The 16,278-nt window shown below is 38.9% G+C and overlaps 2 protein-coding genes across 3 annotated transcripts; one reads left to right on the top strand and one right to left on the bottom strand.

Moving 5' to 3' along the window:
• Window positions 1-520: 520 nt before the first annotated feature.
• On the top strand, window positions 521-12,064 carry msx1a (muscle segment homeobox 1a). 2 transcript variants are annotated; one of them, XR_009274132.1, is made up of 3 exons: window positions 521-1,628; window positions 2,797-3,356; window positions 11,502-12,064. XR_009274132.1 is itself a non-coding variant. In XM_058797690.1 (2 exons), the coding sequence occupies exons 1-2, from the start codon at window positions 1,325-1,327 to the stop codon at window positions 3,210-3,212; spliced, it is 720 nt and encodes a 239-aa protein (XP_058653673.1). In that variant the 5' UTR covers window positions 521-1,324; the 3' UTR covers window positions 3,213-3,533. The 2 variants fall into 2 exon arrangements, 1 of the variants encoding a protein (XP_058653673.1); XM_058797690.1 differs by lacking the exon at window positions 11,502-12,064 and having other exon boundaries at window positions 2,797-3,533.
• On the bottom strand, window positions 12,034-15,478 carry LOC131553215 (cytokine-like protein 1). The gene is made up of 4 exons (XM_058797691.1): window positions 15,197-15,478; window positions 14,843-14,887; window positions 12,846-12,992; window positions 12,034-12,757 (listed from the first exon to the last, which is right to left on the bottom strand). The coding sequence occupies exons 1-4, from the start codon at window positions 15,344-15,346 to the stop codon at window positions 12,656-12,658; spliced, it is 444 nt and encodes a 147-aa protein (XP_058653674.1). The 5' UTR covers window positions 15,347-15,478; the 3' UTR covers window positions 12,034-12,655.
• Between the last annotated feature and the right edge of the window lie 800 nt (window positions 15,479-16,278).

The following is a 16,278-nucleotide window of genomic DNA, read 5'->3' as shown; positions in this document are numbered from 1 at the left end:
GTATCGCAGTTCAGCCCTCATTTGTTGCCCTGAGATTTCAATAAAAAACTATGGTAATCACCTTCTCCACGGCACATCATTGGCCCTAAAGCGCAGTGTTTGGCATGCTAATTGCCCCTAACTCTGCTCCCTACACAAACACAACCGACGCCAGATATTTACTACTCCCTTACACTAAGGAGATCCGTCCTTTCTCGGGCAGCGGGTGGGTAATGCGTTTCGTGTGTGCAAGTTTGTGTTTATGTTGCTCATTTTTACTGCGGAAGGATCAAACATTCCCGCAGCGCTCAACTTCAAAGTGCGCGACACACAGCGCCACTCATTTCATCTAATGGGCTCTAAGTGTCTCCAAGCATAATTACAGATTTATTCCATTTAAGTGCCGGATGTGAAATTAAGGAAATGCTAAATTACCGCTTGCGTGTAATTTTATCAGTTACAACCAATTGCAGTTTACGAAAGAGGAGAACTGCTCCATGCACAGCATGCATGAAGGTACAGCAGTAAACTGAAAACATTGCATTCAGGAACTTACACTTCACACGGATTTATTATTAATATTTGTGTTTGCCTAATTTGCCTAACTCTCCTGTCATCGCAAGCTCTGATCTGCTCACAGCAGCTAGTAAACAGAGAGAGAGAGAGACAGAGAGAGAGAGAGAGCCTGTAAATGGCTTGCGATCGTTTAAGAAACTCCGGCGGAATGTCCTGCGGCTGCTCGCGAGGTTTAAAGTTCCGCGCTTTGATCCCGCCGCTGCTGGCGCCAAAAAACAACATCACCGAGACTAATAATTACCCCGTTAAAACACTAATCACCACTGATTGAATATGTTCAGCAATTACTGAAGCTGATACTGTAGAGACACATCGCGGTGTTTATATTTGATTTTTTTGCGCGTTCTCTATAGTAGAAGTTAGGGGGGGAAATCCGGGTTTCTCCTTCCTGATCTCAGGATTTTTTGACATGAAGAGAAAAAAAAACAGGCAAGCAGCAAAAGAATGTGTCAAAATAAATGAAATATTGTAGTCACAAACAGTATTGTCACTGCAGTTATTTATTGTTAATTTGATAACATTTGAAAAGTTGGCTGCATTACACAATGCAGTATCCTCCTTTATCTTTCGCTGTTTTTGATGCAATACTCAACACAGATACACAAACGCAACAGACACAACAGTCAAACTTCAGGAGAAACTTAAGCCCCGCCCCGCTCTGTTCTGATTGGATGACGCGCGTGTTATTAGCTTACAGAGGAGTTAAACAGCAGCATGTTCTAAGCATCCGATCTCTCACTCTATACTAAAAACCAAGTGAAACTCGTGCATGGCCCCAGTCATCACCATGACGTCTACTGGTTTTAAAGCTGAAGATCATTCCCGTGTGATTTTAGGAGATAAAGGAGAGATGCAGACCAGCATCGGTGTGGAGGAGGACGCAGAGAAACCGAAGATTCTCCCGTTCAGCGTCGAGGCTCTGATGGCAGAACGGAGACCGAGCTCCTCCGCCGGAGCGTCGCATACTCCCGCGGATCCGGAGCGGACCGGTGCTCGGTTGACGTTCTCTGTTGACGTTCTGAAATTGTCGGAAAAGTCGGAGCAGAGCGCATGGATGCATCACCTCTCTCCCCGTGAGTTACAGCAATGCACTGGCCAAAGCAGAGCTTGTGAAGCAATTAACTGTTGCATGCTTTGAATTGGTCCATATGAGCTCAGATTCATATCTGCGACAAAGTGCACGGAGGCCCACCCTTTACCAAAATTAACCATAGTTTTATTATAGTAAAAGAATCAGAATCAAAAAATGTAAATGTATAAATTAATGTTATTTACAAGTGTGCAGTTTACAAATGTACAAATTTCGAATTCTATGTATAAATATAAATATGTCAGTTATGATGTATAGTTATGGAAGTTTTAATTGTTCAGGCTGAAGATAGCCTGTGGGTAAAAGTGTAGCAACCATGTTTTTTTGGGGGGTTGTTTACCATTTGTAAAACTACAATTTTACAACAAATACCTTGGGTAAACTATGGTTAATGTAGTCAAACCATGGTTAATTTGTGGTTTTATTTGTTGTAAAACCTTGGTTAATTTTTATAAGGGACTTGGTTTGGCTTGATTGAGGTCACCAGAAACATTGATGAATTATTATACACTAAATTTGCTCAACAAAAATATCTAAGACATATTTAAAAGTCCTTAAAGGTGTTTAGGACTGCACTGACCATGTTTAAGTGCACCAATAATGTGATTTCTTCCAATAATTTAAGACATTTAAGTGCCTGTTTATTGCAATTAAAATCGGCATATTCTACGATTATGATTGCTACTTACTATGAACTTATTTGTGACCCTAGCCCACAAAACCAGTCATAAGGGTCAATTTTTTGAAATTGAGATTTATACATAATCTTAAAGCTGAATAAATAAGCTTTCCATTGATGTATGGTTTGTTAGGATATAGGACAATATTTGGAAAATCTGGAATCTGAGGGTGCAAAAAAAATCTAAATGTTGAGAAAATTGCCTTTAAAGTTGTCCTTAGCAATGCATATTACTAATCAAAAATTATGTTTTGGTATATTTATGGTAGGAAATTTACAAAATATCTTCATGGAACATGATCTTTACTTAAATGATTTTTGGCATAAAAGAAAATGATAATTCTGACCCATATATGTATTGTTGGCTATTGCTACAAATATACCGTGCTACTTATACTTTGCGGAGCTCAAAAGTAGTGTAAGAGATAAATCTAAAGGTCGGTGTGTTTTGTTATTGTTGTTGTCTCTATAGGGCGTCTCAGTCCTCCCGCGTGTCCTCTGAGAAAACACAAAACCAACCGAAAGCCTCGGACCCCGTTCAGCACGGCGCAGCTGCTGGCGCTGGAGCGGAAGTTCCGTCAGAAACAGTACCTGTCCATCGCAGAACGGGCCGAGTTCTCCAGCTCGCTGAACCTGACCGAGACTCAGGTGAAGATCTGGTTCCAGAACAGAAGAGCTAAAGCCAAGCGGCTCCAGGAGGCCGAACTCGAGAAGTTAAAAATGGCCACTAAACCGATGCTTCCTCCCGCCTTCGGGATTTCATTCCCAGTCGGCGCTCACGTTCCGGCTTCATACACCGGCTCGCATCCGTTTCACAGACACTCGGTGAGCGTGACTCCGGTGGGACTCTACACACACATGGGATATAGCATGTACCATTTAGCTTAAAGGACGACCCAGTGCATCTGATGTGACTTTCTCTCCATCTTCAGCAATTCTGTTCCGATAAAAGCGGACATGGTTTACTCTAATGGTGGCATTTCACACGGCCTGCACTTTCACAGAGAGTTATGAAAACGGATTTGGTCAAAGGTAGGTCAGGTGAAAAGAGTCTGTATCTCACACTTGCATTCGTAGCAATGCGTTTATGATTCAAACTCGCATGAATGTTTTAAACGACAGCATTTTAAAAATAAACAACACTGACTGTTGTTGAAATGATTCCCTTCGAAAGGGATCTGAAATGTAAAATATTGTACATTTGGACAAAAATACCATTTATATGATGAATATATTTGTTAAATAAATTAATGACAAATGGTCTATTCTTTGTTTTCTCCTTGGTTTAGCAGAAACATGGTCTAGATTGTGAGATGGATTCTAAGCATTGAAAAACACGTCCCAAAATAGAACCAAAATATTTCCTAATTTGATGATGACTCATTGCAATCCAGGCACTGGACTGAACTTAAAATGAAAAACGCTCTCATCAGAAACCGTATCCATAAAAATCACCCTAACAAATACTACAAACAAAATTCCTAACTCCTTCAAAATCATGCAAAGCAGATTAAAGTGTCGATCGTATTTTCTGTTGTTTTATGAGGCTGGCATATGTCAATGAAATTTAAAACAACTCAACAGTTCTGCAAATATTAATTTGTGGACCCAGATTAACATCAAAGGTTTCTTGCTCAGCACAATTTGTGTCCACATGGTAATGGTACATAATTTCTTACAGAAATAAATCTATGTAAAATGTAACTCGAAAAAGAACAGGCAGTCTTTGAGTGTCGTGGTGAAAGTGCATTTAAACTGTCATCTATCATCTGGCTGGAGTGTATTTCCACAGCTGTTGCTTATTGCTCTGAAATAACCCACTTAGATTTTCTTGGCGCCGGTAGACCTCGAGGAGACCAACATCTACAAAACCGTCACTTGTGAGAAGTTCAAACAAGCCAGTGAAATTAAAGATTGGGTTTAGACGTGAAATTACCTTAAATGATTTGACTGGAATCCTACTGAAGGTATGAAATTATAGCACACACCGTGAGTTTGGAGGACCTGCAGCACATAAAAGACAGAGGTTGATCTAATGTTTACAGTAACGCATCGAGAGTATTCAAGATATTAATTTACGGGTGAATAAATGTCACTGATGAATTTTGCATCTATTTAATGCATATGTCATTTCAACAAATCTATAGTTTAAATGTCAGTATAGGCCTATCTAGTAGCTATTATAACAAGTATTAGCTACGTATTATTGGTAGGCTATTATAAAAAATATATTTAATCACTGACGCTGGGTCACATGTTGGCTTGGTGCTTCAAAAACTTTTAATCATTCTAGAGATGACCATTAAAATGAGCATGCGATTTTCAGGAAAAACCCATCTATGGAATTAATATCGTTTATAGCCTAAAAAGGGCCAGGGTTGAAAACATTCTGCTGGGACTGGAGTCACTGCTCGGTAATTAATAAAAGCCCTAATGACAATAAGATGAGAATCACACGGGTGAGCGCGCAGGCTGAAAGCTCACAAAAGATCTGAGGGGAATCTGTCCCTTCTTTTCAGAAGAGGTCACACTCTCTCTCTCTTCACGCCCCGGGCTAAAAGGGAAACAAAAGTCACTTGTTTTTATCATCCAAAATATCACAACGGGAAGTTTGCGAAGAGAATCGGCGCTTCATTTCACTGGCGCCACGTCTGTCATTCTCTCTCTTCAAGCAGCATTCAAAGACTGCAGCAGAGAAGCGAGTTCAGACCTCTAGACGCATGCATTTCTATAAAACGAATCTAAATCAGGGTTAAACATTAAAATAATAAAACCATAAATTAAACTTTGAAGTAATAAGTGATCACAATCACAGTTGACGTTGTTGATATTTCTATTCACTTGAAAGAAATGAAACACGCACATGCAATCGGTGCAAATGCGTTACAGATTATGTATATTATGTTATATATTGGTTGTTCTTTCCTGTTTATAGAAGGTTAGGGGTTTTTCAACGTTCTGGTCAGTGTTTTCCATGATATTTCAAACTTCATAATGTGTCGGTAATGGTACTTATTTTATTTGATTATAGTGATATATATATATATATATATATACATTACACACACACATTTTCTTTCCGTCCTGTTAACTCCAAATTTGGCTTTTCTAAAAATATTTCTCAAGCACCATCCGTTTAAAAGAGAGAGAGACGAATATTTGAAGACCTACCCAATATTAATAGTCCATTTCCCTGGAATATATTACGTCAACTAATTGCAAAAATATTTTCCATTCACTGGAATGACACACAGTGGGAAAAAAATACAATAAAGTCTGGAAGAAGTGTCCATGAAACAAATGCTGCATCGAAAACAACATCTAATAATAATTATTTTGGTTTCAAATTCGCATCTGCATCAAAAGCTGAGATGTCGTCTGGGCATTTGATTTTGTCATAAGCTACAGCGCCCCCTCACGGTTCATGCAACTTTAAACTCTTTCCAGAATATTTACTCAACATTTAACTGCAAACCGTTTGTTAACTGAAAACCATCGCTTTAAACGTTTTTTAAACATAGGCGTACAGTTTCAGTGATTTATTTGACACATGAAATGCACGATGACACAGGCCCTACATTGAAAACTGAGACCGTGAGAAAAATACAAAGTTCTAACATCTGCTTAAATAAAAGATCAGTTTATAAAGACATGCACTGTAAAACCCAGCTGGAAAATAATCGGCCTATAATATGAACAACATACAGATTAACCCAAACACGCAATTTTATCATTACGACTATTAATAAGACAATAAGTTTCTCTAATAATAACCCTGTGATGGAGGTTAACATCGTGTCGTATAGTAAACTGACAACATCTCAAGCTAAATGTCTACATTAAAGAAACATTATTTATGAGTGGTATGTTGTTTACTGCAGTATTCGTTTTATAAGTGTGCGCTGAACATGAATGGTAGATATTTTGACTGTTTCGTGGTAATTAAATTTCATGATTTTTGTTTTCATGATAAGCTTCTCTGGAAAGACATGCAAATGCCCATGTGAATACAAAACAATATGTGATTCTGCAAAATAAGAAGGAAAAAACTAAGGAAAGATAATAAAAGTTACACCACCGAGAAAAGCTACACCAATGCATGAATATTAGCACGATCGGGCATTAAGGTGTTAAATCAAATATAGTTTGTGTAATATTTAACCAACACGTTTCAGGACACAAGCATGAAATCATCTACAGACACGAGATAGAGACTGATGAGACTCACTCTGATCATCATCATTCTCCAGCTAGCCTCTATTCTGCAGTTATTTACCCCAGTTAACTGATATATGGCTAACATATAGTTTTCCTTATATATTTAGCAAACCTATTTCACATTTCAAATAAAAGTGACCTTAAAAACACTTACACGTACGTCCCTGCAGCACAGAAGCAGTCATAAGCAGCACAGCTATATTTGTAGCAATAGCCAACAATACATTGTATGGCTCAAAATTATCCATTTTTCTTTAATGCCAAAAATCATTAGGATATTAAGTAAAGATCATGTTCCATGAAGACATTTTGTAAATTTCCTACCGTAAATATATCAAAACTTCATGTTTGATTAGTAATATGCATTGCTAAGAACTTCATTTGAACAACTTTAAAGGCGATTTTCTCAATATTTAGATTTTTTTGCTCCCTCAGATTCCAGATTTTCAAATAGTTGTATCTCAGACAAATATTGTCTGATCCTAACAAACCATACATCAATGGAAAGATTATATTCAGCTTTCAGATGATGTATACATCTCAGTTTTAAAAAATTGACCCTTATGACTGGTTTTGTGGCCCAGGTCACATATGCAGCTGGCTGTACTTTCAACACAGAAAAAATAAATAAATAAATAATAATAATAATAAAAAATATTAATTAAAAAAATATTTGAACATTCAAACTGAAGCTGCATTTTTACATCCGATTTAATGCTTAAAGTTTCATGCTATACAATCACAAAAATAATGTATTTAAAAAGGTAAATATGTAAAATAACAACAATACAATTAAAATTAATCAATGCTGCCAAATCACTCCAGCAGCTCAGAATGATGCGGAACTTTTGAGTCACAAACAAAAGCAAACTCCATCATAGACTGAAATTTTGTCTTAGAGATTACTGGTGTAATTTTGAAGAACAGTTTTCTTATTAACTAATGAGATGCTTATTAAAAAAAAAAAAATTAAACATGGAACCGTAAACATGATGGAAATTTGCCTGAAACGCTCGTAAAAACAGCGATTATAACACTTAGGCCGGGTCTCAGCAAACCACTGTTGTAAATAACCCATTTTCTGGCTTCTTTTAAAAGTGTGTTTCATTTAGCCAACCACAAAATGATTTCTGCCTGTGTTTTATGATGCGTTGCTTGTTCGCTCGAATGTCACGCGGCATTAACGGGCGGAATTATTCACCCCCTGATGTTTAAGAAGCGTCATTAGCGTCAGAAGTCGACATTACAGTCATATCAACGTATCAGCATTTGAGCTTTTGAATTTGTTTTAACATTAAACTGGGTTTCATTACATTCCTGTAGGCTAAATGATATTCAAGGCTCGTTCACACCAATTCGCGCCCTCACCAACACACGATAACGTTCTGTTGATTCTAAACGCGCTGCAGTTTTGTCTTCTAGCTACCAAATGCTCAGCTTCTGATTGGCTGTCAACCGTTCACCAGTTTGGGGGGGGGGGGTCGCTCTAAAGATCATTCCAAAGATATTAGTTCATCTGTCATCGTTATTATTGGGATTTATTTAAAGCTGGAACAATTTTAAAAACTGTTAAAAATGCAGAATTTAAAACCACTTTTTAAAATCTCATCATAATCCGTTTTTAGATTGCTCATACATTTCAAGACAACCCCTTAAAGATCTCCTTCTCAGCCATGTGCATATTCTCTCGTCTCAGAAACAGCACTATTTTTATCAAGCGTGTCCGTCGCGTGAGCTGAAGTGTCCTTCAGTGCAATGTTCAGCGCGTTCAGGAGTGCAAACTGAAAACATAGTTGATGTCTGAGGAATAAACGCTCTTTTGATCAAACATGAATCAGAGCCAGAAGAGCCGCAGTGCAGCGCTCGTTCGCCAGAGAGCGCCGTTACACCGCGAGGACTCCAAACACGCCTCAGAGCCGCCTTTAGAGATCAGAGCACGTGCATTTCACAAGCCCTTCCTCTTCCGTTCTCACCTAGAGCTGAGTTCTTGCGAAATCATCCATTTATTGGACACAAACTGATGACCAAAAAAAAAGAACAAAAAAAGGACTATGCAAAGGCTGTGGTGACATTCCGAGTCAAATCAAACAAATTTCAAAAACTTCCCCACCTCATTTTTGATTTTGCTTATATTTTTTCTGAAGACAGACATATATAGTGATGAAAGCCAAAATATTAAATGTCATGGATGAATATTTACAGAGTAACCCACTATTTTGTAGAAGGGAACCGAACCGAACCATATAGGGCCTTAAAAATGAAGATGCCAAAAGGAAAAAGTTTGCTAAGACCCAATATCTAAAAGGGCATTAAGATATCTTTAATATGTCTTGCTAAAAGTCAACAGATTTTATTAACAGACCTGCCAATCTCTGTGTAATGTTACACTCTCTTTTTGTCTAGGGGTGACGGGAGTAACATACTATTAAAGAGGAACAAAAACAACAGTAAATGTAAAAACCAGTGGGCAAAAAGTAGTGAGTGAGAGAGAGAAGAGAGAGCGAACACACACACACACACACACACACACACACACACACACAAATGAATATTTACTGAGTAATCCACTATTTTGTAGAGGGGGGTCAAATTTTCACCTGAGATTCAGAGCCAAATTACAGATAAGAATGACTTCAGAAAGATGGCAGCATCATAATGTCATTTTTACTGTTACGGCCCTGGACGTATGAATTTGTGTTTTACAGTTTTTCTGGATTGCTAACACACTGTAACTGATTAATTTGACCCAATTTTCCAAACCATTCATACAGTTCTCAAAACAAAGACGTTTCTTAAAGCTTTGAACACATTTGACCTGTTTTCACACACGCTCCAGTTTGCTCAGTGTTTTCTGCAAAACTCTACACAAGAACAGCATCATTCTGCACAGATTTAACCATGTTCTCATTCAGAAAACACAAACACACAATACAACCACCTCAAGAATCACAAAATGAACACAAACCGCACACATTTATCCCTGTGTGAACATTACAGTAGCAGAACCGATGACAGCAGTCAGAATCTCAGGATGATATGAACAAGAGCCGATTATGTGTTTTGGGAAATGAATCCTGGTCGCGGGAGACAAAGAGGAATAAGAGGAGAAAAGAAAAATGAAGGGGATGAGGTCAAAGGTCATTTGTTGCTGATGAAATATAAAGCGCTATAGTTGAGCATGTTCTTGTGCATGGATTGATCAGAAGGAAAGCTGCCTGCAGGATCATCTACTCACACATTACAGTTACAGTACTTCAGATGAGAGGACTTGTACTGTAAATACAGTAGCACACAGCCTCAAACTCAGAACTGCTGAACTGATTTGTAGCCGAGTACTTCTGACATGTATTTGTGCAGAACTGAGAGTCTGTCGAGGAGAGAGACTAAGAAACTGTTATAGTATAACAAATAAGGATATTACTAATACTGTAATGCAGCTTGGCAGAGGATGCTGAATTTATTTATTTATTTATTGCTGTACAGTAACTGACAGTATATTCCAATGTGTGTTTACTGTATATTCAGTTGTTTGGGTTTTGTACTTTTCTCTTCTAGTGCTGTTGTTGTGCGTGTCATTCATGATGTGCTGCCAGTGGACCCAACGGCCTGCTGGGAGTTGTAGTTTCTGTAGTGTTTTGCATTCTGTCCTAATCTATGTGATTGGAGCTACCGGCTGCCTCTCGTCAGTGTGAAGAGGAACCGTATTTAAGAGGAACAAGAGCGTGAATCAGAGAGGTTTTCTCCCAGAACATGTGAGACGTTCCCAGAGTGTTGTGTTTGTTTGTTGGTGTGTCTTAAGCTTGCTACTGGTGTTATGGCTGTAGTGTGCAGCTTTGTGATAAACTTAAATTTAAAACCTAACTGAACTGTGTTTTGGCTGCAGTGTGCTGCTTCGAGTCGTGTGCCTCTTTGCTTTGAGTGTTGGAGCAGTCAGTTGGGTGCAATTTTCTTTTGTCCTCATTTTCTCCTGTTTTTGCAAGTCAGATAAGAATTGTTGTTTGTTTATATTTATTTTTCTTGGAGGTTAAGTAGATTTGCTTCTGGCAGGTACGAAGACTCTACTTTGTAAATAAAATCTTGAAGAGAGAGAGTGTGTGTGTGTGTGTGTGTGTGTGTGTGTGTGTGAAAGCTAAACTGGCTGCTGTTTTTATAGGAGTAAGAAATTCTGGCAGTATGGGATAGAGGTTATAAAACAGTCAGTGTTAGTGTTTTACCTGGGCTTTATCTCAGGTTCTGCAGTAATCCTTCTCTCAGCTTGAAGCAGCACAACATGAAACAACACAGACTCACTCACCATTAGCTTAGCCTTAACCAAACCGCCGATAAGAATCAAATACCACAGTTTCATTTGCAGAGATCCGGAAACAATCACCTGAACCGTGAGTCATGTGACCGCTCAGGCTACAGATGTTTAGATGTTGTTAGATATTTAATTGTTCTTATACTATTTACAAAGAAAACCATTTCCATTTTCCTTTCAAACTCCTTAACCTATTTTCCATGCAGTTTAACACCCACGAACGTTTTTCATGTAATGGATGGAAAATGCTGAATTAAAATATTTTAACATACTCTTGGTATTTCTTTTTGTATGCACATGTGTATTGAAATCAACACATACCCCGTTCAAATGCAGTGCTTCTGGTTATCACTGTAAAATAGTTTTGCTTGTTCTCTGACAAAAACCTCAGCTGTGGTCAGAGCTGGCATTACTCAGCCGTCTGGTGTAACAGAAATGGTGTCTCATTTATATGCATTCTTTTGATGTTAATTTGCCTCCTTTGATTATTTTACAATAACTGGTTTGTTATCATTCTGTCCCCATAAAAGTGCACTGATCACTCATTAGGCTCATCATAACTTTCTCTGGTTGTTCATGACTTGCTGCTGTTGTGCTGATTATTTAGGTTCTGCTAACCTTCTGTTCACATTTGTACCTTATTTCATTTTTCTCTTCAGCTGTAATTCCCGAGTGCCAGTGAATTCAGGAAGAGAACAGGCAATTTGTTCCATCTTCTCAGGAAACAGGACAAGGTTACCAAATGTTCCAGGCATTGTTTCCAGATCTGCATGCTCAGTCAAATCTGGAGCTCTCCAGTACAATGCCTGCCACGAAAATAAAGCCAAATCTCTGTGTGAAGGATGGCTGATTTATATCTCTCTCATGACAGTCCGTTCTGTAACTAATTTAACGAGTCGCTCCACACACAGCGACAGACGAATGCGAATCCACTGCCAAACCGAGTCGAGAAGTAGGTCATGTTTGTCTCCAGGTGCTACAAGAAACATCACTGCTGCACACAACCATCTCAGACTGTTTCCATAAGAAGAGGACCAGTATAAAAACACTCAACATTCACTACAAAAATAATGGAGTACTTCTTTAATTCAATGTTGCTTGCTTACTGTGTGAAATTTGCTAGCAATCTGTGAAAATTGTTTCTAGACCAACTTTATTTCAGTGTAAAAAAAAATCACACAAACTCGTATGTATTTTATTAATAAAATATTTTACTATTTCATTACTGAAAGTTACTTAATATATGACAGGAACGCTGTGATTAAAGGCTGAGCTGGTGAAGAGATGCAGAAGAATTAGTGATGAATGTGATATATTGTGATATTGTGACAGGAGTAGATGAATGCGTGTCATGCAGGTGTAACCGAGCGCCGAGGAGGAAATCATACTAAATATCTCACTTACATGTTGCGGTCAATAAGCCAAACATGCAGCCATGTAAACAGGCCACTGCTTTATTACTGAACGGATTGAGATGAATGACTGGCATTTTGCAAATTTCCTGTGGAAAGTTTTTCCCTCACTAGTGGAATGCAGGACAAACACACACACACACACACACAGATACACACACACAGATACACATTAAAAGGGAACCTCACCTAGAACTGGGCATTACCAGCCAAAACCAGTTCTATCAAAACACACACACACACACACACACACACATGCTGCACACACTCTTACACGCGCACACACACACACACACACACACACACACACACACACACACTCTCTCTGGCTGTAAGTGTGCTTGTTTAACATGTTTTGGTGTAATATCAGGGAAAGCATTGGTGCTGTTTTTGTGTTTATCTCAGGCGTCCTCTATCAGATGTTCCAGCCGATCCTCTGAGTATCGTGGACTGATGTTTCCTGTTTCCAGAGCCTCACAGTCATCTGTGAAAAACACCAGATCCTACACAAGAAAACACACACACAATGCATCTCTCGCAATGACACAGTTGCTATAAGAGGCTGGTTTGCGTTCTGAGGGCGTCACATACCCGGTAGCAGGCGCGGGTGATGATGGAATAGAGGGTCTGGACGCGGCGCTTCAGGAGCCGAATGCGCGGCCGCTCTCTGCAGTATTCAGTGGGCAGATTCTCAGCCACATACAGGAAATCACGCAGCTTGGACCTGATGCAGGAGTTCTGCAAAACACCAGAGAATCTCACTGACCCACAGGATGCCGTGTCCAATCATAGATGAGACGAGTGATCCATCAGCCAAATATCATCACACACACACACACTCAGATCACATGATGAAAACTGTAGTTAGTAATGTAATCTAGGCTACTCATTTTAGGTAATGCATTCGGATTACTTTTTTTCATCTAACTTGTTTTAAACTTACCATCAAACATAACACATTGATATTCACAAGTAAAGAGAAAGAAAATATATTCCATTTTTTGATATCAACATCATAAAATGCATTAAACATTACATTAAACTGGGGTTTCCCAAACTGGGTTTACAGTTTTTTTCAGTTGCTAACAAGCATTGTGCAATACTGAAGCCACATTTTCAAAACTGTTCACACATTCAGCGATACAGACGTCTGTGCGGACCAAACTGTGAATCATTGTTCATTGCTTTCAGACAAAATGCATGCAATGACCACATTTCTCAAAATCCACAAACACTTTTGTCATTCATACTCCACAACCTGAAAAACACTACATTATCAGCACATTTCTCAGACGCGAACACACTGCTTTCAAAACTGATAAAAGCAGGTTCAAATCAGAAAACTGTCCATTTCTGCAGGAATTATATTGAAATATAAAATCTTAGCAGAATATTTATTATGAAACTGAATAATAATTATTCCAAACACAACTAAATGCAATTTCAGCTGAAAGGCGAGCCAGAAGTCCTATTTTTAGTTTTTTCTTCTTCTTCTTCATCTTCTTCTTGTTCTTCTTTCTTTCTTTCTTTTCGGTTATCTTTTGATAAATGGATGGTTTCGGAATGATTTTGTTTGGAAACATGGATCAGGGAAGACACACTGGTGGGACAGCAGAGAGCGGGAGGACTAGAACCCTCACAGTACTGAACATCCATCCATCCATCCATCCATCCATCCATCTATTCCCAGCGCTTGTCCCATGAAGGGTCAGGAGGCTGCAGCCATGGGTCATAGGCAAGACAAGCCCTGGACAGATGGCCAGTCCATCACACACATTCATATTCACACTCACTACAGTCTCCAGGTCACCTGTCCTGTGTGTCTCTGGATTGCGAGAGAAGCCCAGAGAACACCAGACTCCACACAGACTCAGTACTGCACACAGTAGAGTCACCTTTTATTGTGGCCAGCCTAAGACACACCTGTGCAATAATCATGCTGTCTAATCAGCATCTTGATATGCCACACCTGTGAGGTGGATGGAGTATCTCGGCTCACTAACACAGATTTAGACAGATTTGTGAACAATATTTGAGAGAAGGCCTTTTGTGTACATAGAAGAAGTCTTAGATCTTTGAGTTCAGCTCATGAAAAATGGGGGCAAAAACAAAAGTGTTGCGTTTATAATTTTGTTCAGTGTATGAAGTGTTTTGTTGGTCTGAGTGAGTTTTGGAGGTGAGATCAACCGTTTGGTAATGCAGACTGTATGAACAGTTTTGAAAATGTGGCATCAGTATTGAACAAAGCTTGTTAGTAATTGAAAAAAACTGTAATATAAAAACTGCAGTGGGTTTGTGATTTGATAAATTAAGAATTAGGCAGAATCAATAAATTATGAAAAATGTACTGCCGCTGTGTGAATAATATGTAATCATGTAATCTATAACAAGTATCTGTAATCTAATTATGAGCATGTTAAAATGTAATATACCCTAATTACAAGTACATCATTTTTGGAATCTGATTATGTAACCCAGATTACATGTAATCATTAATACCCCACACTATACTCAACAGAAAGAACAACAAAATGAAATCAGTGCAGGTTAGTTATTGATTCTCACAGCTGACGGAAATGCTCACTCACGTGCACGTCTAGAAACATCTTCGGCAGAAACCCAGCGCATGTTTTCTGCAAGAATTAAAGTTTCAAGTTTATACATGACCATAACATAATCATACCCCAGACAGCATATGTACGTCTGCAAGATGTCTGTTAAAGATCGCTCGATCTGGAAAGCATCTGCTAGACGTCTGTCATACGTCAGCTTTACATACTTTCTAAATCATAAACATCTTAAAGACATCTAATATACGTCTATTTGACATCTGATAGGAAACGTCCTATAGATGTATTACAGATGAGCAAACACCCTAAAAAAGATGCAAATGTAAATAGACGTTATGGGACCGTGCTGTGTAATAGCATAAACTCTCTTACCGTGCGACTATATTGATGTATTTTGTCCAGATTGCTCATGATTTCTTTGCTGAGCTGCAGAGCGCGCGAGTAACAGGTCGGCGGCGCGCAGCTCGTGAACCAGATCAAACCCAGAAGAAAGAAGAAAGAAACGAGTCTCTGCGCGCTCATGTCTGTCTCTGCCCAGAACAGCTGTTCTGTGCGATGATGAGGAGAATCCCTGCCTATAAACGCGCGCGTGCGCGTGTGTGTGTGTGTGTGTGTGAGAGAGAGAGAGTGTGTGTGTGTGTGTGTGTGTGTGAGAGAGAGAGAGAGAGAGAGAGGTGTGTGTGTGTGTGAGTGTGTGTGTGTGTGTGCTCGGTCCCGATGACGTCACTCACCTTCCCACCCGTGCACGCGCAGATGCTCGTGATGGAGAGTGAACAAATATTTGGAGCGTCTATGAATGTGTGTGAAAAGTGTGCTTGTCATATTATGTGTGTTATAAATTCGGCTATTAGCTAGTTAACAAAAGTATGTTCTAAGAATGTTCCTATTAAGTTAGAAAATGTTATTTCTGAAAACGTCCAGTTTTATAAATGTTTCAAAAGCGTTTTCTCTGGTCACGCTGCTGAGGTTAAGCGCATTCATTCCGCAGCCATGATGGGAACGTTACTTCCGTTCTAAAACAAGTAACACAATAAAACCTCACATCCATGAACAAACATCATTAAAGACCAGGTAACTTTGAACAAATGTTCTATTAACTTTTAAACTTTACCGGAAGAACGTTCCCTGTTAGTTATCACGAGTTATCAACTCTACACAGAATGAGTTATCAGTTCTGTATTCAGCACGTGATGTTAATGCTGAATCTGGCAGTGGTTTGTGTATTTCTGAGAGTCTGAAGAGCAGATGTCGCCCTCTCGCGGTCACAATAGACACCATCACAGAGATTCTAATGGTTTCCACTACAAACATTAAACCATCAACTTTTAACCATTAAAACCATTGAAAACAGTGTCCTGTAGTGTGTTTTGGGACATATTCCATTAGGATTTAGTGGTTTTAACAAAAGCCACCAATAGAAGGCGACCAATTACCAAGAAACCAACACCATTAGC

Source organism: Onychostoma macrolepis, chromosome 14 (genome assembly GCF_012432095.1).
Source record: "Onychostoma macrolepis isolate SWU-2019 chromosome 14, ASM1243209v1, whole genome shotgun sequence".
Lineage (NCBI taxonomy): Eukaryota > Metazoa > Chordata > Actinopteri > Cypriniformes > Cyprinidae > Onychostoma > Onychostoma macrolepis.
Note: the sequence above shows the minus strand (reverse complement) of the source record. Positions and strands in the feature narration are given on the sequence as shown.